This window comes from Rhagoletis zephyria, unplaced genomic scaffold (genome assembly GCF_001687245.7).
Source record: "Rhagoletis zephyria isolate East Lansing unplaced genomic scaffold, Rhagoletis_zephyria_1.1 Rzeph_scaffold_04783, whole genome shotgun sequence".
Lineage (NCBI taxonomy): Eukaryota > Metazoa > Arthropoda > Insecta > Diptera > Tephritidae > Rhagoletis > Rhagoletis zephyria.
Window position 1 is genome coordinate 12,635 of NW_016161866.1, and position 24,448 is coordinate 37,082.

Below are 24,448 nucleotides of genomic sequence, written 5' to 3' on the forward strand. Positions count from 1 at the left end.
TTTGGTGCCTCAGCTTGAACGAGCGTGCACGCGTACGTCCCGACCCGCTCGGTTAGTCTCGCTTCCCGCTTGTCAAACCAATTTAAGTTTGCCGGTAACTGTTGATGCTGTAGTTGTTGTTTTGAACTTTAAATAATTTTTAGTTTTTGCTGCTATTACATTTGCTGTTTGTTGCGATTAAATTTTTGATTATTGCATATTGTTGTTGTGGTTGTTGTTGTTTTTGTATGTTTATGATTCGAAACTGCTTTGCTGGTATTTTGCTGTTATTTTACCATTTTCGAAAACGTAAATGTTGAGTTCCATTTTTATTTTTAGGGCTTATAGCTGTGGTTAATCCAATCCGATCCGATTCTACCCAATGCGAAATCTCCAGCTCTTTCCCCAAGCTGTTTCGTTTAGCTGCAAGTACCTCACATTACTTCGTTTATTATTTTTATTGCCTCATTCGACTTTTTTGTTGTTGTTGTTGTTTGTTTGTGGTGTCCAGTAAAAATAATGAAATTCGGAGGGATTGTTGAGAAAGTAAAGTATTCTCGTTATGCGTTGTTCCTGGTTTTGTTGTAGTAATTGTGGTTGTTCTTCATCTTCATTCTTTGATGTTGTATATATTTATGTAAGTATGTATGTATGTATGTAGTTAAAGCCACGCCCATTTGTTTAATATTTATTGAAAGAAAACTATGTGAGTAGTCCATTAGTTGTCTATTCAACACTCGAACTTATTTGCAATTGACCAAATTCGGATGCCCTTCGTTTAATTTTGTTTTTCTTCTTTTTCTTCTTTTGCAGTTATTATGCTTTCTTTGTGATTGTGTGAAGGAGATTAAATGAGATCTCTGGGTAGGTTATGTTTATTTAAAAAATCTCTCTTCTCGCAATCGCATAGCCGGAACTTATTTAAGTGCACTAATCGCAGGAGTACAGCTTGTTCTTGGTCAGCGTGAAATCGGGGCTTATCAAAATGGTATTGCTGCGTGTTAGATTTCTGCAAAAAGTGTGAAAAACTTTAGTTTAGTTGAATTTTCAATGCATATATATTAATGTTTGATGGGCGATCAAAAAATTATGTCCAAATTGAAATTAATAAAAATTTATGTATAGTTTTTAAATTATTAAGAAATCATGTTCAGTTTTTGAGTACCATTTTATGACAAATATTTAAATTATTAGAAAATTATGTATGTAGTATATTCAGTTTTAAATAATGTTCAAACTCTAAATTATAAAATAAATGATATCCAGTTTTTATTCGCCAAAAATTTTTGTCCAGTATTTAAATGAAATTATTTCATGAAATTATGTCCAAAAATTAAATGTGTCCAGTGTTAAATTACCAAAACTAATATGTCCCGATTTAAATTAAAAAAAAAATATATATATGTCAAATTTTAAATTACCAAAAATAATTGCCTAGTCTTAAATGATTAAAATCCATGTATGTATATATAATGATAGAACTTTTTAGAAAAGTATCGGTACTAGTACTCATATAGAATACTTTAAAGAAGAATCGATGGCAGTACTCATATTTGGAGAAAAGTATCGATAATATTCGCACTTTCAACTATTCTTATATCAAACGCGAAAAATCTGATTTGTAAATTAAATGGAAACTGCTTTAAATAGTAGTATAAAAGCACTTCAACAATAATTTTGTGAAATAAACTTGCAGTAAGTTTACTGCTACAAGTGTACAGTAATCGTTTATAGCAAAGAGCTATACATTTTTACCAGAAAATTTGCTATAATATTTAACGCGTTTATTTATAAACCAATTTACTTTTTAAATGAAGACCATTCTCTAAAGGAAATAGAATCTCTCTTTCATAAAAGAATAGGTTGGATTCCGAATAAACAACGAGGGTAGAATACATTCGTTAACGGAGGATCTGATATGCTGGATAATGGTTATTGTGTCGTTCTCATTCTTTATAGAAGGTGAAGGATGAGATTCGTTATCCAATTATTTAAGAATTTTTAACCAAGCCCAATGTGGAAATGACCGCTACCCCTTCTTGTACGGTGTGTAAAAATTTCATAGTTGTACCGATTACCAGTAGCCCATGAGAACAAAATATGTATTATTTTTTATTATGGGAGTACCTATATGTTAGTTCAAACATTTCAAGCCGTTTTTCTAGTTTTTTTTTTTGCTAAGACATTTTTAAAGCTTTATGTTCCTTTTGACGAAATTCATATTGGATATCGAAGATAATTTTCAAACGTTCGCCACATTGTTTATTGTGTAATTTTCAAACATTTTGTAATTGAAATAACGAAATTTTTTATATGAATTTAATTATTATTTTTACTTAAAAAAAGTACTTAAAACTTTGATATTTTTTGGTATTCGCGATACTTACTCAGTACTTGTCAAAAAGTATCGAGTTGGCGATACTACTCAGTACTCATGAAAAGTATCGATATTCTGTACTCGGTACTCGTATCGTTCTATCACTATGTATATACAATTTATATTTTCAGGCAAACCTATGTATGTTTATCATCATCACAACAAAACGCACTAAGAATATATTTTTTTCAGAAGAATCTTAAAAGTTGATAAAAATTGTATACAAAGGCCTTCTTGACATTAAAGTAATATTTCATTGGGTTCCGCAACAATATTTTAACGAATACCTAGCCATACGTGTAGTGTAAAATGGACAGAAACCTATTATTTTTTAATGCGTGGTAAAACTTTCTAAACCCACTTCAGTTGTTTCAGCAAAATGGTATAGAAATATTGATTTTTTTTTTACTTTTAACTTAGGGCGCTTTGTAGTGCAGACGATGGATGATATGGTTCATTACATACTTGATAAATTGTGGCAATAGCGATGTCCAGCCGCTCTTGTCTTGCTTGAGTGTGAGATACAGTTCAAAGGTGGAGACTGTGCAGTCATCCACTTTGAAAGAGGCAATGCGTCTGAAAGAAAGAAAAAAGACAGTGAGTGGTGAACTTGCGAAATACATACATAGTACATATGAAAAAAATATTGGAACAAATTTTTAAAAAAGTCTGTAACCCGCGAATAATGCCTAAGGCGAAAATGAGAATACATACATGTATATAAAAAATTAAAAAAAAAATATATACATATAATTTTTTTTAACGCGTGAACAACCAAATAAAAAAATTAAAATTTTATATTAAAAAATAAATATATGAAAATATACGTACATACATACATATGTATGTATACATTTCTAACTTCGCCGATAAAATGCTGAGGCTGACCAATTTGAATTTTTAAGCAACCACAACAAATATTGCTAAATCACGTAAAAAACGGTAGGCGTTTTAGCACCCTACAGCAGCTCTCTATCTATTCTCCACACATAACCCAATAATAACCCCTCTTTTCACCCCCAACTCACTCACCTCACATTGCCCGGCTCACACTCGAAATCGATGTACAGCGAACAGCCGCGCACGCCACACGGTTCCCGCTCCGAAGCCTTGATTATTTCGGCCGCAATACGCGGCATGAGATCATATGGCAGCGAGACTTCGGTGCAGTCCAAGTGGCGCTTCTTGGCGTCTCGCAATTCCGTTTGCACCCGGTGTGCCAGCTCATTGACGGCGGCTATGTCTACATCGGTTGTCGCGCTGCCAAAGCAGCTGCCCGATGTTGGGGTGCCGGTTGGGGTGATGGCCGCTGCTACTGGTGGTTCATAGTAGAACATGTTGTTGTTGTAGGTGGCCTCCATTGCCTGTTGTTTAGTTATTGTTGTTGTTGCGCAATTAGCTTGTTGTGATTTTTGTTGATTTGCTGCAGCTTGCTTTTGTTGTTCAGTGTATGCTAGTTGGTGGTTGTTGTGTTGTAATTGTTGCTCTTTTTGATAGTGGTGGTAATTGTTGGCGTGATGTTGGTGTTGTTGGTGGTAGTTGTTGTAAGTATGGTGGGTGGTGCCACCGTAATGGTGATTATTGTAGTAAAAGTGTTGCTGTTGTTGTTGTTGTTGTTGCTGTGTTGGCTTTTGTGGCGCTGACCAATTGCCGCCGTCAACGACGTCACCACCTTCTATTGCGTCCTCGGTGTACAGCTCCAGCTGCTGCTGTTCTTCGTCCTCTGTTGGCCGATGGGCACTTCCACGCCGATGGTTCCTGCTGTTGCGTTGTTTATGCGCAACGTTGTCGTCGCTGCTGAGACTGTTGCTTGTTGGTTGTAGTTGTGATGATGAATGTTGTGGTGGTGGTGGTGGTGGTGGTGTTAACGGACTCGTCCAGTCTATCGTTTAGAAAAAGACCAATAATGTTTGGAATATATTAGATATTTTTGTTTAGAAATTGACAAGTTAGCTTATATGTACTCGTATTTCCATACATTGAAAATTCAAATTAAAAATATAAAAAAACCCAATAAAAATTGGGCTTGGTTAACAATTCGAAAATTATTGAAAACCTAACATTTTTTCAAGTCTCACCTTCGATAACGAATGTGGAATAGGTTAGTATTCTATGCGAGAACTACGCCATTCTCCAGCAAAACGGAACCTTCGTTAGCCAATGAGGTTTACATTTGTTATGAATTCGAAATCCAGCCCATTATGGAATTGAAATTTTAATGAGAGGGAGTGATTGCATTATATTTCCATTCGAAAATGTGCTGGATCTCACTTCCTCTCTTGTTACTATGGTTTTCATTTTTTTTCGATCCTTTTGATTCTAACCCCTTTATTTCTCTTTTCTAAATAAAAGCTACATATGTATGTATATTTACGGTTAACAGTTTTGTTGTAATTTTTGATCCTGACTTTATACCAACATAAGCATATGTAAAATAAAACCGTTTATTCGCTTTTTCTTAATTTCAAAATCGGAAACCGAATTTTTTTCAATTTGAAATTTTTCGAATAGCCCGAAAAAAATTTTGGTAGTTACGTCTTTTTATATTTCAGGTGATGATATATACATATGTATGTACATATGTAACTCTTCATTAACTGATTTTTAAATTTCGCAATTCGATCACTTGCCAACAGCTCCTCCACTTCAATCCCCAAACTCCTAAACAATTTTCAATTTTCTCGCTTCTTAAATGTTCAATGCCAATACGAATAACCTACACCGGCCGGCTTGGGGGCTCTACATGCTCTAACATTCACTTTTCCATCCACAAGTAAATAAGAAACAGCTGTTATGTTACTAAATACTAACAACAGAGGAGCGCCCAAAGGTCGCAATAACAGCAAATTTTTTACATAGATAAGTATGTGTGAGCAGTGCAACCTCTTAACACAATCCCCTAGTTGTAAATAAAAACGCCTAACAGCTGTTAAGAAAATAAAACCAAAACAGCGCGCTCAACAGCTGATAATCAGCGAAAGTGAAACGAATGCCCAAGCAACTGTGTGCTGCACGAGCCAGAAGGTCTTTAACACAATTCTGTATGCTGTACATATCTCCAAGCACATACTACTTCTGTTACTAACAGTGGGCACGTGAGAAAAGNTGCTGTACATATCTCCAAGCACATACTACTTCTGTTACTAACAGTGGGCATTTGAGAAAAGAGAGAGCGTAAATGCAACGCGTTAACATTGCATAGTCGTATGCATTAAAGCGCAGGCGCTGTAATTGCAACTCTATGAGCTCCAAGCTGTTACAGCGATAAAATAAACGAACAGCTGTTTGCGCCAAACAGCTGAATTTTGTTGTAGTATGTAAGTAGAGCATATGTAATGAAATTGCTTGTGGATATATATGTGTGTGCACTTGTGCCGTGCTGCTGCATTGACACTGGTGGAAGGCATTTGTTAGAGAGGTAAGACGCAGTCACCTGGCAACTCAGCTGGAAATCAGCCGTTTTTGGGTAGCGTGCCAAGACCAGAGACATGCTTGCGTGACATTTGCTCGTTTGCTTTAACATTTACATATGTACATACGTACATACATACATATTTATGGTATGTGCCTATGTTGGCGTTGTAGCCGCCATGTTGTATCCAACAAATAAATATTGAAAGTGAAGACCGTCGAAGATAGAATATACATTACATACATACATACGTAAATACCCAGCCAGCAAAAAAAACGAAAACCGATCCGAAAAAGGACAAAAAAGTGGATGATGTGCGGATTTTTGTCCGTTTACTGATTCCATTTCCGACAAAAACGTATGTATGTACGGACAACTACAGAAAATCGTTTGTGAAACGGATACGTTTTCGGCAGTTTTTTTCTGAAATTTCTCTGATTGAATTTTTCGTTCAATACGCTTTCGTTTTGCACTTCACAGATACTTTTTCATGGTTCAAAAGAAATAAAATAAAATGAGGAAGTTGCTGACGCAATTCGGACCCGACTACTTCTGGAAGCTTACAAATAGCGGCACACTTCTCTGTACGCTCATCCACTGCCGACTACGCATGCATGTTTTCAAATGTCTAGCTTGAGCAAATAATATACAATTATTGCTTTCAAATGACATCATCTTTTTCGAATGTTTCGAACGTTTTCCGGATACGAAAATTTATGATAACTGTAGGAGTTTTTTCTATGCGTCTTCTGATACGGAAAATTGAGCTAAACTGCACTGTCGGCAAAAATTACGCTTCTTTGCTGGCTGGGTTATATGGACACCAAACACATAGCTCATAGTCGAGGGTTATGGTCTGATTATGGCAACTTGACGCAACTTACGGCTTTCACTTAAAAATTCTTTTAAATGGTTGTTGCTTATTGTTGAACAGCCGAAACTTAACGTAACTTAATGCCACGTCGAAATCTGTTCGTTTTGACTCTCTAAGTTCTACGTTCCGTTAAGTTAAGTTATGTTGCCATAATCAGGTTTTTAGGCGACTAATAAATGAGTATGTAGTTGAAAAGTGTCAGTAAAATTCCTTTTGGTAAATAGAGCTGTCTCTAGCGTTGTTTAGAACTAGACAAAGATGGAACACTACTAGTTTTATAGTAATTCACGCGTACCCTGGTCAGTCTCAATTTGTAGAAGTCAAGGTGTAGTTATGGTATTTTCAGAGATAGTAGTCGAGAGTTCCAACTTTAATTTAAGACAGGAAGGTTCTATCACCTTTCATTGCTTTGCTAGAGCTTCAAAAATTTTGCAAAAAACGCGATTTTTTTGACACTTACACCTCGTTTTTTTCAAAACCTTAAGCATTCGCAATCAGCACAAAAAAGTCTAGGAAAAACAGCTTTAACATTTGTTTCTTTTTTTTTGTTTTTTGTTGGGCGTATTATCCATTAAAAATTAACAAAAATTCAGATTTCAGTTTTTTTATAGAAATTTTTCTTTATGTAGCCCATAAAACCTTTCGCTCCCCTATTTAGTTAAGTTTTGCAAAATTATTCATCATGCATGTGCAGGCATGGAGAGAGAACGAGCAAACAATGGGCTAGCTTTTCTAAATATTTAGCGCAATCTGGATGTTAATGTTGACTCGGTATGCGAAAGGATTTTTATCTGTACCTCGGTGAATATAACTTTTTTTTGAGTTGTGCAGAATTATATCCACAATTAAATACGTCATGCTGAATACTCAAAAAAAAAACAATGATATTCATGGTTTTTACGAATGACTTTACATAAAACCCTCCGGCCTCTCCCCCCCTAAAGAAAAATCCTGCGGCCGGCCCTGGCACATACAAATTTATGCATTCTTGTATTTGCATAAGTATTCACTGTGCCTTGGTCGGTGTTCGCTCATTTGAGCATAACCGCAATTAAGCTCATTGCAGTTTGTTCATCGTAATGGCAATAAGCCTAAGTAAGCAACAATTACTACTGATAATACATATCTACATAAATATGTACAACAAATACAACAAGGACAGCGGATAGCAGCAAGAAAAAAAACTAACAACAACAACAGCAACTAACTAACGTTCGCACATCAATGACGCGTTCGTTAGCAACAGTCGTTAAGAAATCGCATTAATGTTGAAGAAGAAAAAAGAGACGCAAGAAAACGGAAGCAACAGAAGCGGCTCTGAGTAGCAACAAAAGCGCTAGCGACAAAATTACGCCATATTAGGAGCTTTGGCTAACGCTGTGTGGCAATGAGTTTCTTTCTTTGTGGGTTTCATCACATTCATGACAATAAATAGCGACACAAATTTATAGACCATAGAAAAAATAAATAAATAAAAATAAAAAAAAACACGATAGACAGCAACATCTATATACATATTTCGCGACATTTTTCATTCTACACACAAGGCGAAGGTGAAATTTCATCAGACACAGCGGCATTTCTTTTTGTCTTGTTGTTGCTCTTGTTATATGTATGTACGTATGTAGTTATTGTTGCTGCTAGCTCGCTGCTGTTATTACAATCAATTCTTTGTTTGCAATATTGTGTTATTTTTTTTTCCTATTTGAATTGCCAACACACGTTCAACGCAAAAGGATTAAATAATAAATGAAATAACTAAGCCGTTCAAGCAGCCAAAGCCAAAGTCCTAAGGCAAAGGCAAATGCAAAGGCGAACGCACCGTGGGGAGCCGGGGAAATGGTTGAGGCATGCATATAAATGCCAGCAGGGGGTGGCGCAAGAGTTGAGTTGGCAGGCAGTGGCTGGCTGGCAGGGCGACAGCTAAGCAGGGGGCGAGTAGTTAGTCCGACTAGCCACAGCTGTGCGCCAACGGGGTGACATAAGCGAGCATTGTTTGTTGAACGAGGACACATGTGTGCATACAAAATTGCAAATGCAGATATGTCAGTACATAAGTATTTACATTTCATAAGGTACGTAAGACAAATCTCGCTAGCTGAGAGTGAAAATTTGCTAAGTCCATTTTTTATTACCCAACAACTGCGCCAAATTTGGGAGAAATTGGTGGAGCGAATACCAAATTCAAATTTACTACAATATCACAGTCTTCGTATTTCTCAAAAATTACCGTTATATGGGAGGTAGGCGGGGTTATTTTCCGATTTTGCCCATTTTCGAGTTATCGTTTGCACAGATGGACGGACAGACAGTCACCGCTTAATCGATTTCTTTTTTCGCTCTGATCATATATGTATACNTAAAAAAAAAAAACTTAATACCCTTGGAATAAGAATTTTCGCAAAAAGTGGACTTAGTAATTTTTCAATAAAATATTATGACGATATGTGAGAAAAAGTGCATAAGTATGTAGCTATAAGTAGGTACAATAAATACAACAACAGCAAAATGAAAAAAAAAACAATAAAATGTTGAATAGAATGGCAAAAATTTAGAACAATCCATAATAACAAAAAGAAATATGTAAACTATTATTGCATCACGTCCACACATATCAAATAAAAAATCGAAATTCAAAAGCTTTTTAGATAAAATTTATTCCTATTACACTAACAATAAATTATTCAAATATTTTCATTTATTTTTTTCGTTTTAATTTGAGCAACAAAATATTCACGTTTGAAATAGTTTTCGGAAATTTTATCACGCAGGATGCTTCGAAAACCTTAAAAATATCAAATTTTTAGCACAGCCGCAGTTGAAAAATATTCATTTTCGAGATTCTAGATTTTGAAATTGACGTGTTTTTTTTTTTTTTAAAATAAGCACTCCCTGGCCAATTTGAAAGTTGTAAACTTATTTCTGACTTAGGTATTTCGTATTCTAAATATCGCCTACTCCAGTACCTGACTTCATTAAAAAAGTTAAATAAATTTTAATACCAAAAGGAGCAAATTTTCATGTTTCAAATATCTGAATGGAATGACATGCATGTATGAGCAAATCTCACGACACAATTTTCGACAAAAACGTGTTATTAAATTTTTTTTTTTTAATTTTTAATTTTTTTTTAATTAAAAAAATTTAGTTTTTTCGCAAATCATCGTCATGTTATAATGAATGTTATTCTTTTTCATTTAGTGGCACATTAGCTTTATTACCCAACAACTGCGCCAAATTTGGGAGTAATTGGTGGAGCGAATACCAAATTCAAATTTACTACAATATCACAGTCTTCGTATTTCTCAAAAATTACCGTTATATGGGAGGTAGGCGGGGTTATTTTCCGATTTTGCCCATTTTCGAGTTATCGTTTGCACAGATCGTCGGACAGACAGTCACCGCTTAATCGATTTCTTTTTTCGCTCTGATCATATATGTATACATTTGTCTATATTTATCTCGATTCGTTTTGCCTGTTACAAACAACCGTTATGTGAACAAAGTCATAGTACCCTTGTGCACAAGTGCGCCCGGGTATAAACATTTTAAATGCATTTTGAGTAAAATATATGGTTTGGATATATTCCATTGTAAAGTAAAATTTCTCGGGAAATATTTTTATAAAGCATTTTCATTACTTCATAATTTTTTTTTTGCAAAATATTGTTCATACTCATCCCAGTGTAGATTGCGTCGTGCACGCCACACTAAATACTTCTAACAAATGAGTGAGGCACGCGAACACTCGAAAAATTCGCCACAGCCAAATACTTACAAACATTTATGTATGCGATTCATTTATGTACTACATGCATATGTATGTGCTTATATTACGGTGGTCCAAAAATCCACGTGAAAAATTGAAGTCGGAATTTTAATACTCTCACCTAGGATTGTTTTACAAACAAACCCCTGATTTTTATTTCGAAATCGGAAAATATTTAGAGGTCGCTCAAACCTCTCAAGTTATCCATGTATTTTATATGTAAAAAAAAAGTTTTTTGTAGAAATGGTATAGGATTCTTGAAAATCAATATTTTTCGATCGGAAAACTCTGTTTCACTTCAGGATACTTCCTGTAATAATACCCAATAACTATATTTTATAGGTCCGCCAAAAACCCCAGAAATGCAATGTGGGGACTTATCGTTAATATTGAATACTGTTAAATAAACAATTAGGTCTTATTATGGAAGTCTCCTGAAGAGAACCAGAGTTTTCTGATTCTGATTCTACACCATTTCAACGAAAAAATGTTTTGTCCCCATACAAAATACATACATACACGCAAAACTTTGAGCGCCTTGAGTGTTCTCCAAATATTTCTTTATTTCCAAAAAAAAAAAAAAAACGAGGGATATGTTCTTTCGTTGTAGAACAATCCTAGGGGGTGAGAGCTTTAAAATTTTTTACTTTGCTTTTGTTTTGTCTACCCAAATTTAGATGCTTATATTCACAATAGACATTAGACCGTACAAATTTTTTTTAAATTGTTTTATTGGAATAATTAGTAAAATTCTTTTGCAAAGGTTTAATGATTTTTGGTAAGCTTTAATTTACTGATACGTTATGGTGGTTGGAACTGAGATCTTATGGTTAAGTACTAGAACACGGTACTTAAGATCAATGAACTTTGGAAAAAAATTGCATCCTCGAAATGAACAACGATATTACAAACTTTATGATCCGGAAGATTTAAAAAAGGGACTCCTACGTTCGGCTATTTATTTATTTTTTTCCAAATCGCTTTGCAAAAATAATTCAGACTCAGTGGTGTATGGCGAACTTTTTTTCTGGCACGCTCTAATGTATATGTATGTATGTACGTATGTTAGCACTGGTGGGTGTGCCTTTTGATATAACCGTATATGTAGGCTATGTTTGCATTTTCGCATTTTTTTCGCCATTTTTTGGCATAGAACTGACTCGACTTGGCCATGACTAGGTGGCAGCGCTGAGGCTGAGGGGAAGACGATGGAGGCGGTGGGTGTTGTTCAAAGCGTCGACTTGCGAGCTTAATTACAAAATTTCCAAAGCTAATTCAACAACGCGAAAAACTGCAATAAAAAAATATAAGCTAAAAGCAGAATAGCAACAAAAAAGGGCGGGGCGAAGAAGAATGAGAAAACAACGCAAGCAAATGAAAAAACATATGCAATTTAAAATGCGCGTGAATGTGTGTTGAACGAGAAAAGTTTGACAAAAACTCAATAATTGAGCTGCCGGGTGAGCTGGGGGTCAGCTGGTTGGCGGGCTGGCGGGCTGGCGGGCGGCAGCTGCTACGCTTCAATGCAAAGTGGGTTGGTGGGTTGCACGTCGAACTCTAAGGACAACGACAATAGCAGTGACGCAAAAAACAGCCGGGACCGAGTAGCATTGCGAAACGACGTAGACGAGCGGGCGAAAGTGTACAGAAAGGATGTGTGCAAGCAAAGCGAACACGTGAACGTTTGCATGCAAATGTCCTTCAGACGACACATCCTTTTTTGTTTTGCTGTTGTTTGTTTTTTGAATGCGTACACTCAGCAATAAAGTGTGTAATTTATGCGGGTAACAACATACCCAGTACAGTAGTAGTAGTAGTATGCGCTCGTGTACGAATATGCAAATAATAATTATAAAAAAAATAAAAATCCAACAAAAAAAAAACAGTTGAAAATAGAAGCCTTTTAAAAGGGTGTGAAAAAAGCAAAAGGATGGTGGTAGGCAAAAACAAGTTGGCGTGAACGCAGTCAGACATGAAATTAAATTGACTGCAATTTTCAAAACCACAAAAACCGGACGAAAGAGGACGAGCAGCCGCGAGAGGCGCCATTAGGGGCTGACTGGTCGGCTGATATGTATATGATTTGAGCTGAGAACGGCAGCCGGCTGCTAGCAGCGCCAATGTGAAGATACACAAGTATGGCTCGACGAAGCGGCCAACTTCGAATGCGGGCGATGGTGTCGTTATATGCCTTTTAGTGTGTGTGCGTGTGTACGCTGCAGTTAAGCGGCCGTCGCACTTTGCACTCTTGACTGCAGTGAAAAGCCAAACCAGTGAGTAAAGTTCTAGTAGTTTATCAACCGGTACAAGCTGTAGCGGCGGCACAGCAGTTCGATAGATAACTTTTGTGTTATGGTATTAGCGAAAACTCTCTTTGAATGGTCAAATCCAAAGCTAATATCGGCTATCACGTTGGAATTGCCATTTCGTAGGATATCTCCATGTTACAATATAAACTGCTAGTAAGGAAAAAAGATAGCAGCAAAACCAACTGGTAATGTTCTGGTTCTCAACTGGTAGCGTACCCAATGGGTCTTCATGCATACATGGTCAAAGTTCAGATTACCCTATGAAGACGTCTTAACCGACTCCAGTCGGGACCAAAATTTATAAGTGATATCTTTAACTTTAGTAGTATCGATTTTGGGTATTAAATAAATAAAAAAATAATAAAAACTATTTTTAATTTTTTGGGCCCATAGAGGCATCTGGCCTTTGACCGCTTTGCGACACGCCTTAACCGTCTCCAATTGGGACTAAAATTTATATGTGATATATGTGACCGGGGTATTACCAATTGAGGGGGTGAGACTAAAAAAATCGTTCGTTTTATTTTCAAGGGTCACCCTAATATACACACATACACATATACTTACATACAACGAGCATAGATATTACTTTCAGCAGGAGCGATCAGTTGAGAGCAGCAAACCATCCAGCCATGGCGATGATGAACCGTAATTTGCTGGCTTGCTGGCAGCCGCCCGCCAAGTGAGCTGAAGTGTCACACACTAGAGCTGGGAAACTATCGATGGCACTATCGATAGTATCGAGGGTTTTTGACTATCGAAAACATTGATGGTTTTTTAAGCACTATCGATAGTTTTCACTCACACATACATACATACATAAAGATGCTGCTTGAAGCGAAAAAGTGTTGATAAACTTTTGTTCCCTAACAAAATATATCGACGTATTTTAGTAATTCTGATCTCATTTTCAACAAAAGTTGTTATGTTTAATTTTTGGTCTTTTTTAATTCAAACTATTGATAGTTGCGATATTTCCGATAATATCGACACTATCGACGGTTGGGACTATCTAATATCGAAACTATCGAAGGCCACGACCATCGATAGTTTTCCAGCTCTACCACAAACGAAACAGCTGCACGTCGAAGCGCTTCTCAGCTTGAGCTGACTGCCTCAATTGTGACTGCTGACTGTGTCGCAAAAATGGCTTCCACATCGACCGAAAGTCTACACACACACACAGCCTCCTCAGTTTCTATCCTTGCCAGCCATTCAAACCACCCACTTTCTTCCCCCTCCGCTCCCCCGCTGAATCGCGCTTCATTCAGCCTTTTAGCCTTTCGGTATCGTTTTCAATTGCCAGCAGCTTTTTCTACACACAACTTGCTCTACATGAATGCTGGCTGCGGTAGTGGGTGTGTTGGCTTTCGGCTGAGCGATTCTCAGCCTTTCTGCGCTCCCAGTTTGTCTTTTTGATTTTACCATTTCATTTCATTTTATATTTTTCTTTAAGCTTTTTTCTTTGTCGCTCGTTTTCATAAAAGTTGCCTTTTGTGTGCACTCGAGACTCGACTCCAGAATTTAGGTGTGTAGAACTAGGCAAACACACACACACACACAGGCATACATCTGTCTCGAGCTCGCCCAAGTGACAGGATTAACAGGAAGTTGCATAATCCCTGGAGCGTCATGTCATACTTGCTTGGCCACCGACTTTATAATACCGGCTCCGGCGCGCATACGACACGATTGCGGTGTAAAAGCTGGCAGCAACACACAAGGCAACAACTGACGCAACGGACGTTCGCTGCTGGTGGCGGTGCTGCTGCCGGTGCCAGTGTGGATTTCGCAAACAAGTGAGTGCCACAAAAGGCCGCCACAGTAGTTGGCTCTATAATCTAATGGAGTGTCACACACACCCACTCACTCACACATATACATATACATATGTATGCATGTATCACGTTAAATGCACACTCAACTTGAAGCTTAACAATTCTGCATTTTTGATTTAGCTTTTTGGTGAGTTTTGTGTGTTTTTCTTACATTTTTGGTTGTTGGAGGTGTGGTTGATTAAATTTTAAAATTCATTCAGTTTGTCAGTTTTCCAGTGTGGCATGTGCTGTATATTTGCGAGAGTTATTACAATACCTTTTTGGAGCGCATATGGCTGTGTACCGAAGTTTGTATGGAAACCAAAAAGCGTATTTGCAATAAAGTTTGAAAGCCACAAATTTATATTTTTTAAGGTATTTCATTTATAAACGAGTATCTCCAGAGACAAGTTTGCTGCATTTTTAATAGGTTTAGTTGAAAGCATCGAAAATTTTAGCAGATTGGTAGAGTCATGGTGAGTATACATTTTCATATTAAGTAGGAAAATATGTATGCACAGACTATACTATGCATGGGGGTTTGAGTAATGCAAAATCCTAATTTTAGAAAAAAAAATTTGTTACTTTGCTTACTAAATCCGCGTTGAATTCGATTTAAAACTTGATTTCATTTAATTAAAAAAAATAAAGAAAATATCGAATTTTTATTAGCCTAGTCAAGAAAATCTCCAAGGTTTAAAAGCAGACCTTTATAGTACAAATTGGGATACATAAAATTTCCTAGACGATTAAAGCAACTTAGCACTGGAAAGACTATCAGTGGGCTACATAAAATACAACAATTTTATTACATACATTTTTTGGGAAAAGTGCTCAATATGGCCAAGAAAAATATGGTGAAAGTGAACACATTTTCAAACCAACCGCCTCTCTATAGATAAATTGCCCGATTAAAATTCTTGTTTCGGTTTTTAAGATATTTGTGTTTGAATGAAGACATATGCCCACAAATCCGTCTTTTTAAAGTTTTTTTTTTTCTTATATAAGTCGGCTGAGACTTGCAGACAATTGCCATTTAGTAATTTCATTTAGTTTCATTTATAATGAAACCACTCGTAAAAAGCCGTCTGCTCAATGTTGCATACTTGCGGGCGAATTACATGTGTACTTAAAGAGCAATTGGACGAATGCATATTTGAGCTCAGCAGCGACTGGATTGCTCTTTCTCTTAACTGAAGAGTTCGTGAGAATCGTCTCATCGAATCATTTTTATTAGTAGCCAAATTCCTTTAAAAAAAGGGCTAAAAGAAAGTCGTTGTGGCTAAAAATGGTAGCCAATTTTTTTTACTTACATATACATATATAAGTATACAAGCTAACATTTTCAATAAGTAATGGTATAGAAAAACAACGAATTGTGGAAAAAAGCAAATATTTTATCCAACCAAAAACTTTTTTTTTATAAAAGTGGAAATATACGACACCAGCTTGCTGGCTGCATCAAGTGATTGTACCATCAGGCTCGAAACATATAACTTACCAGCATGCTGGTACAATATTTATTTCTTTACAAATGAGGTCGAGGACAGGTCGAAATGATTAGAGCTGAAATTTCATAACTTTTCTCCCATTTTGTTAAACATTGTTTTATTTTTTTAATTCAAAACTGCAATATCGTGAGCTTAATCTTCCACAAACACGGCTTTGACTCATATAGTGCAAGAAATTTCCGCCCAAATAAGAACGTAAGGAACATACAATACATATATGTACATATATATATCGGTCTTTCTTAGTTAAAAAAATCATCTCTTACATAAATGAAAAAAAATTAGATCAAATTAAGCATATACAACTTTTTCATGCCAAGTATAAGTAAATTTTCCAAAGGGGCTATTTTAAATATATGTGGCCAAAAAAAGTAGCTAAATCTAGTCACCAAAGGGCTAAAACGGCAACACTATTTGTGAGTACTACATACGAGCTGTGAGAGATCGATGTTACAAATGAAAACATTTTTGAGCTGGAACAAATATTAAGTATTTATTTTGTGTGTGAGAAAAACATTTCTGTGAAACTAAATAACTCATGTGTGGCTTGAACTACACACAACATAAGACGACAGAGTTCCGCCCTTTCATTGCGCATTTTTGCCGATAAAACTGCCTCGTGAAATCGCACAGCCACACTGCAAGAAAGCTGATGACAGNAAACTTCAAAAAAAAAATCATGGCCGACAAATTGAGAGAACGGTTCTACCTTACTATGTTTTTATCATGGTTACAAATGAAAAAATTTTTGAGCTGGAACAAATATTAAGTATTTATTTTGTGTGTGAGAAAAACATTTCTGTGAAACTAAATAACTCATGTGTGGCTTGAACTACACACAACATAAGACGACAGAGTTCCGCTCTTTCATTGCGCATTTTTGGCGATAAAACTGCCTCGTGAAATCGCACAGCCACAATGGGTTTATACACTGCAAGAAAGCTGATGACAGAATGTTATATTATCTTAACAATTTCTCGGTTCTCTCAGACGGAGAGTTTGTGGAAAGTTAACCAAGTATAATATTTTAACATTACGGCTTTTTATTGAAGAGTTCATTATTTAGTAATCTAATCGACAATGGAAGTCTCAGGAAGGTAATACCTTACTTCTCTTTGCATCGCCTCTGATATATGTACTAGGTAACAATGGAGCTGTAGTAATATTCTCTTAAGCGATGTGCTCTTAAGTCAGGAGATATCTATCAATATTAAGCGGTAATTCATGTCAAAGAAGAGATTGAAACACTAGAGTTACTTTACAGCATTCGGACTCCTATGGGGAGAGTGGAATCTAAAAAAACCGGAAAAGCTTCTCTCGATAAGTAGGAGAAAAATTCTCATAGATAAGGAGTAGAGAAACACCCAGACCGACGCAGGGCCCCTCACAACGTTAATCGTTGAACCTGACAAAAAATAAGTAAGCTGATGGAGCAGAGAAAAATGTTGTCAGACGTCTACAGGTTGTCTGTTCAGCACAAAAGAGTAGAAGGTAATCTTAAAGCGATTCAAGCATAGCCTCTCAAAGTTGAAGGCGTGGCAGTTGATCGTATTGCTTAATATCACTTACTGTAGGATTCAGAGGTACGCATGGATTCGTATTACAGGAACTGTAACGGTGCCGATGAAAGTTCTTTTCAAGAACTAAACGAAGATAGTTATATTGGCGATGATTCATACTGATATCGGGTATCTGAGTCCTTTGAAGATTGATACTCTAACGCAGTAAGTAGGACCATGAAACCTCAAAAGTGAATTCAACCTGAGTAAGGTCTATAAAAATATGGCTGAACTTATTAAAAATATAAACCTGCTTAATAGCTGAGCGAGGGTCTGAGGGCCATCTGATTGGGTTATCTGAAAATGGGTTATGGGGCACCTTGATATGTTGAACACCCTTGATTTTAGCAAGCCACTTTGGGCATTCTGGGATGTTTTAACTGTCTAAAATCTTCAGATAAATTTTCAAAGTTTTTATAAAATACACCTTANACCCTTGATTTTAGCAAGCCACTTTGGGCATTCTGGGCACTCTGGGATGTTTTAACTGTCTAAAATCTTCAGATAAATTTTCAAAGTTTTTATAAAATACACCTTCAAGTTTTTAGTATCCGTCTTCGAGTTTAAGGGTATTAAAAACAATTCTCTTTTGAAATTCTAGAAAATATTTTCAATCAAAAAAGTATTCTAATTTTAAATATTTAAATATTGCAGAACTCTTCTAAGAAAAACGATCTGAAAACAAAGGCGATTAAACTTATTGCACTTTGTACGATATCACCTAATAACATTTGCCAGGAAGGCGCCAGATATTTGCCTAAGTTTATTATTAAGTATTTTAATTATCATACATTTTTGTTTATTTTGTGATCACGTTTAACAAATATTAGAATTCCTAAAAATACTTGAAATGTAGCCACGATTCCTTGATTCATAAAAATAAAACTCGGGCAACGCCTTGTTTTCCAGCTAACTAGAAATTTTGCGTACTTGCAGAAATTCAGCAGCTGCTACTGAATTTAAGTAATTAGGAAATTTTCTTAATTCTACACACTCGGCCACGATAAGTGGCTAAGAAAATAAAAAAAACTTAGTTTTTTTCTTTACTCAGCAAAATGCATTTGAATTTTTCTTTTTGTGTATATGTATGTGTGTTTTCTCTTCTACATTTCCCTGCATGCGTATGCGTGCGAAAGTTATGCGATTGAAAAGTTTTTCCCAAAAGTCATTACCCCCAAAGCTTGCGTTGCTTGCGTTTTTTGCCCCACCTCAGCTTTTCACTCTGTTTGGGTGAACGTACATATGTATGTATGTACATAAGTATTCTATTTTCTCAAGGGTAATTAGTTTAGAAATTTTGTGCTTTGAGATTTACACGCATGGAAACAGTTTTAAATTGACAATTTTATAAACAAACAGTGAAAAAGTTATGAGGCCGTCTGCTGGGTGTTCTGGTTGTTAGGTTCGGCGAAAGAGCGCAAGGAATTCCCCAAAACCGTTGCTAAGCGGCCAATTTAATAGACTTAGCAATTAATAAAATACGGTTTTTGTTGGTAGTTAACATTTTCTGCCAGCAATTAGCTAGGCAGCAGATTTTTTGATAGCGTTTTTCGTAAGCAATTTTTGAATGAATCAGTAATGGTTTTACATTTATGCATGGGAATATATGTACATATGTATGTGTATGCCATTTTTCTCGTTATTTTTTAATGGTGCTCAAATTTCACCAAAAGTTACCCAAGAAGGCAGCGTCGAACCAATTTTGTTAGCTGCTGACAACAAAAGGTTAAAAATGGAACAGAAAAAATGCAAGATATAAAACTTCATGTATCGTGGCGCTGTCTAAAGCAAAGAAATCGAATATTGTCCAGAAAAAAAGGTTCTACCAATTCCATACACATATGTACATACATACATATGTCGCATATGCCAATCAGAGCAGCTGTAGTTTGTACATACATACATATGTATAAAGCAAGCAGGCAGTGCTGTGAAGCGCAGCGAGGAGGGTCATGTGTGAAGTGGTGGTCATATATCATTTTCATTTAATGGGCGCTTCGCAGCTGAATCCCATTTTGACCCTGAAATTTGAAATCTCTATTGTATGCGCACACATACATATGTACATACATACATACTTAGTCATAACAAAAAGGCATATGCACTCACACTAGCATTTGAGCTATAATTTGAATAAAACTAAAAAGCGAAAATATGAGCTTGTGTTGCCGCTAACAATGGCAGCGGGCGAAGCAAAAGGGGAGTGCCCGCAAAACAGGCTAAATTGTCGGCAAAGCCAAACCGGCAGAGTCATTTAAACCACTTCAGGGGACAGAACGGAGTTTATAGTCGATACATACATACATACATATGTATGTATGTAGGAATGGGTATATTACTTAAGTGCGGGATTGAAAAACATACGGACGCACATGTGCTTTTGTCACATATGTATATACATATATACGTTCATACATATGCTCACTTAAATTATTTAATAGTGAAGTATGTATTGTTGTGTGTGTGCTTGTGCTTCGCTTTGGCGTTGCTGTTAATCAACCGAAAAATAATATTAATGGAAACAGCTTGCTACTTCATGAAAAACTTATTACATTATTATCCTCGCATGTAATTAAAAAATAAAGTTTGAGTGGATTAAATGAGTTAGCTGCTTTTATTTTCGTTTGTAGTAATGATTTTTTGAATCATGCGACAGTAAGTTATTTAATTGGAAAATTATAGAAATTTACATGCTTATTAAGAAGCGTTAGAACATTTAAATGTTTTAATTTAATTAAGTTAAAATGCCAAAAGAGATTCCAAATTTCCAATTTTCGTCCAGTAACGTATTTTGTAGATTTAAGGTTTGCGAGCTTTTTTTAGAAAATAATATACATACAAGATACAAATTTTCTAGTCAAACAATTGTTTGGGTTATATTTATATTTTTTTACAAAAAACAAAGATTTTTTTTCATTCATTTTAGAAAAAAAACGCTTTTTTAAATTTTATAACGAAAAATGACTTTTTCATTCTTTGCAATAACATTTATGTGACAACTTAAAATATCGCATAAAAATTATGTTTTTAAAATTTTAGTTTTTAGCAAAATTTTTCGCATATGACTTAAATTATTTGTTTCAGAAAGTTATTTTTTACAAAAAAAACACAAAAATTGTTTAGTCAAACAATTTTACTGATTTTATTTGTTTTTTAATCTTAGAGAATAATGCCCTTTTTTAATAATTCCGTAACGAAAAATTACTTTTTCATTCGTTGCAATAAAATTTACTTAGCAACTTAAAATGTCGCATAAAAATTTTATTTTTAAAATTTTATTTTTCAGCAAAATTGTACGCAGATGATTTACTAAAATTTTTTTTTTCAGTTATGTAGTGTTATTATTATAATTATTACCTATTCAGAAAGTTATTCTTTACTAAAAACCAAAATGATTTGGTAAAAAAATCCTTTGATTATTAATTTTTTTGTTACTTTAAAAAACACATAATCCTTTTGTTTTAATAATTTCATAACGTAAAATAACTTTTTCATTCTTTGCAGTCAAATTTAGTTTACAACTTAAAATATCATATACAAATATAATTTTTCTAAATTTCAGGTTTGAGCAAAATAAAATATTTTTAACTTATTCAGTTAATTATAAAATTGTATACTAAAAAATAACGCAAAAGTCCAAATATTATTATTTTTTTTTTGTGATAAAACGGAAACTATCAAAATGGGGCAAACATATTTTATTATTAAAATATATATTAATATAAATTATCGTAAGAAATAAAAAATAATAATTGTAGTTGTTTTCCATTGAATTTTTGACAAGTCCGCCAAATACTCGTGGCTTTTGGGGTTTTCGGACCTTTTAGATTGCTAAGTAAATCCGTTTGAACATTTTTAAGATAAAATTTATATAAGGCAATGAAAATTTATTCCAAAAAATTTTTTTTTAAATTTTAAGTCGCGAGATATACTGAAATTACGCTTAAAAACTTACATTTATATAAAAAACTTGAATTTTGTCGCCAAAAGCTGAAAGTTGAAAGCTAAGGCAAAGACCTTAAAAATGGTTCTACGGTTTCCTTAAACTCGAAGTACTCGAAAAATACGTATTTATTACAAATTTAGACTGTTGTGTTAGTTTTCCAGGATTTTCGAGAGCCCTTCAGCTAAATGCGGGATTGCCGCGGGAATTAAAAGACAAAAATTTTAATTTTAAATTTGGCAACTGAAAAATAGCTTCGCAGACATGTTAAGAAAGTAAAATATTGAGTTCATTTCCATATTAAACTTAGTGAATGGCACTAATTTTTTAGCATTTAAAACGTACTGAGAATACGGCGTAAGCCTAATAGGTATCTAATGAATTACATAATTTCAATGACGTAGTCGTATGCAAATATAAACTAAAAACAGGTTAAATGTATGCAAAACCGAACAAGAAATAAAAATTGGTGGCCAAACGAACTGAGAATTTAGTTAAACATTTTCGATTGATCTACAAAAAATTTGCCTCGTAAATTGATTAAGTTCTAATTAAATTTATTTCGTAATCCAGTTTTATTTTCTGTTCTCAAAATAAAAAAACATTTGTATATAAAACCAGGCTTTAGCAGAAATGCAAATGGTTTGGCAAAAAGTTGTTAATTTAATTATATACTTACAATTAATACTGTTTTAAATGGATGACAACACGCAATAAAAAACAAGCTCATTTAGAAATGAATGCTAACAGTAGTTAATTAAGTTAATAAAGCGAAGTGAGAACTGAAGGTAGCGTGCAAAAAATGTATAAATTCAGAAAAATAAAAAAGAGTTTTAGCTTTAAGCAAAGTTTTGTAATAATTTAAAAAGTGCATAACTTAAAATAATCTGAAATTTTTATCTAATTGATTCTTTATTGATTATAAAAATGTTTAAAAACAAATTTTCTAAAACTTGTAAAAAAAAATACTTCGAATCTCTCGAAAGTCTTAACCGGCTTTATTTCAAACATTGGAAAAGGCTTTTGAAAGGGATTATTTAGAATAGATAAAATTCATAAAAAATTATTAATGTGAAAATTAAAAAAAAAAATATTATTTATGCCCCAGTGCGAAAAGCTTAGAAAACCTCTGAAAGTTAAGAAATATATTTCAAATTTAATAAAAAGATGTGAAGTGGCTATTTAATAAGTATCAAAATACGTTCGTAATTTTCCAGAACGCATAAAACTAAAAGAAAATTAACACTAATATTGCAAAAAGCTTCAAAAAATTCAAAAGTCTCGGAAATTCTAAAATTTTAACTTCGAAAAATTTTAACCAATAGCAAAATGGTATTGAATTTTTACAGAATAAATATAGTTACTCGCAGATATTAATACTTAATTTTTTCAAATATCTACCGCAAAATCCCTAAAATTGAATCTGGAGTATAACAAACTTTCCAGCTTTAAAATTTACCAAATGNACTAATATTGCAAAAAGCTTCAAAAAATTCAAAAGTCTCGGAAATTCTAACATTTTAACTTCGAAAAATTTTAATCGATAGCAAAATGGTATCGAATTTTTACAGAATAAATAAAGTTACTCGCAGATATTAAAATTTAATTTTTTTAAATATCTACCGCAAAATCCCTAAAATTGAACCTGGAGTACAACAAACTTTCCAGCTTTAAAATTTACCAAATGATTTACTTTTAAACGCAGAAATATTTTAATAAGAAGCTTCCTCAAAACACCCGCCATTGTTTCGAATGACGAAAAAATCGACATAAACAAAATTATGATTCTCAAAATATTTCCATAAATTTTCTGTGAATATTTTTAATTTACGGATATTTTGCTTTTTAATTAATTCTTTGTCATACTGAGGCAACCAAGTAGTGCTTACGGACTCTACACGTAAACGGAATGGGTTAATAAATGCACGTAAATTTCTAAAGTAGAAAAGTCTTTGAGTGCACACAATACAAAAGAAAGAGTTGAAAGGTTATATTTTTTGTAAAGATTCGCTGCCAATTCAGAAAAATCGTATGTATCCATTTTTTCCATTTTACGATTTCTTTTTCCGTAAAATGTGAAAATTTCTCAGTCTACGTTTAAATATGAAAAAGAAACACACNTGTGAATATTTTTAATTTACGGATATTTTGCTTTTTAATTAATTCTTTGTGATACTGAGGCAACCAAGTAGTGCTTACGAACTCTACACATAAACGAAATGGGTTAATAAATGCCTGGAAATTTCTAAAGTAGAAAAGTCTTTGAGTGCACACAATACAAAGGAAAGAGTTGAAAGGTTATACTTTTTGTAAAGATTCGCTGCCAATTCAGAAAAATCGTATGAATCCATTTATTCCATTTTGCGATTTATTTTTACGTAAAATGTGAAAATTTCTCAGTCTAGGTTTAAATATGAAAAAGAAACACACCTCTATGTAAGTATGTGCATACAGTTGTAGAAACTACGAACGCACAAACACTCGCAAAAACTGTTTAGCAATTAACAAATCAACATTAAATGTTTAATATACATATATAAACCTTAAGAAAAAAAGCCCATTAACTCACCTTTAACTTTACTTGAACCGATGACACCGAATTGTCCCTGATATTGATTTTGTACTGAGAGCACTTCCATTTTCTGGCGCAGCTCCTCGAAGACTTGATCGATGTGGATCAAATCGTTGGCGTGACGATCCACCAGCTCGGCATCTAGTTCGAATTGTGCTTCGAAATCACCGTCAGGCTCACACTCACACTCGCACTCGCGTCCACGCTCTGCCGCTGCCAGTGTCAATTCTGCTGCTTCGCCGCTTTGGCCTGCGTCCAGCGCCTCTTTCTCTTGCTCAAGCGAAGCTTTGATATCGATTTCAGCCTCGCTGTCGTCGTCAATATCA

General features: G+C 34.6%; 1 protein-coding gene across 1 annotated transcript; it reads right to left on the reverse strand.

Annotated features, from left to right (window-relative positions):
- Positions 1–311: 311 nt before the first annotated feature.
- LOC108371208 (protein scylla-like) lies at positions 312–24,348 on the reverse strand. The gene is made up of 4 exons (XM_017626714.1): positions 24,120–24,348; positions 3,389–4,238; positions 2,822–2,932; positions 312–988 (listed from the first exon to the last, which is right to left on the reverse strand). The coding sequence occupies exons 1-4, from the start codon at positions 24,187–24,189 to the stop codon at positions 910–912; spliced, it is 1,110 nt and encodes a 369-aa protein (XP_017482203.1). The 5' UTR covers positions 24,190–24,348; the 3' UTR covers positions 312–909.
- Positions 24,349–24,448: the final 100 nt, after the last annotated feature.

What these genes read in the sequence shown, in the direction of transcription:
- LOC108371208 (XM_017626714.1), bottom strand. Translation starts at nt 24,189, where the DNA reads ATGGAAGTGCTCTCAGTACAAAATCAATATCAGGGACAATTCGGTGTC. An exon ending in CGGTTCAAGTAAAGTTAAAG is followed by an intron (nt 4,239 to 24,119) that starts GTGAGTTAATGG and finishes TCTAAACGATAG; the next exon opens with ACTGGACGAGTCCGTTAACA. An exon ending in CTATTGCCACAATTTATCAA is followed by an intron (nt 989 to 2,821) that starts GTATGTAATGAA and finishes CACTTTTTGCAG; the next exon opens with AAATCTAACACGCAGCAATA.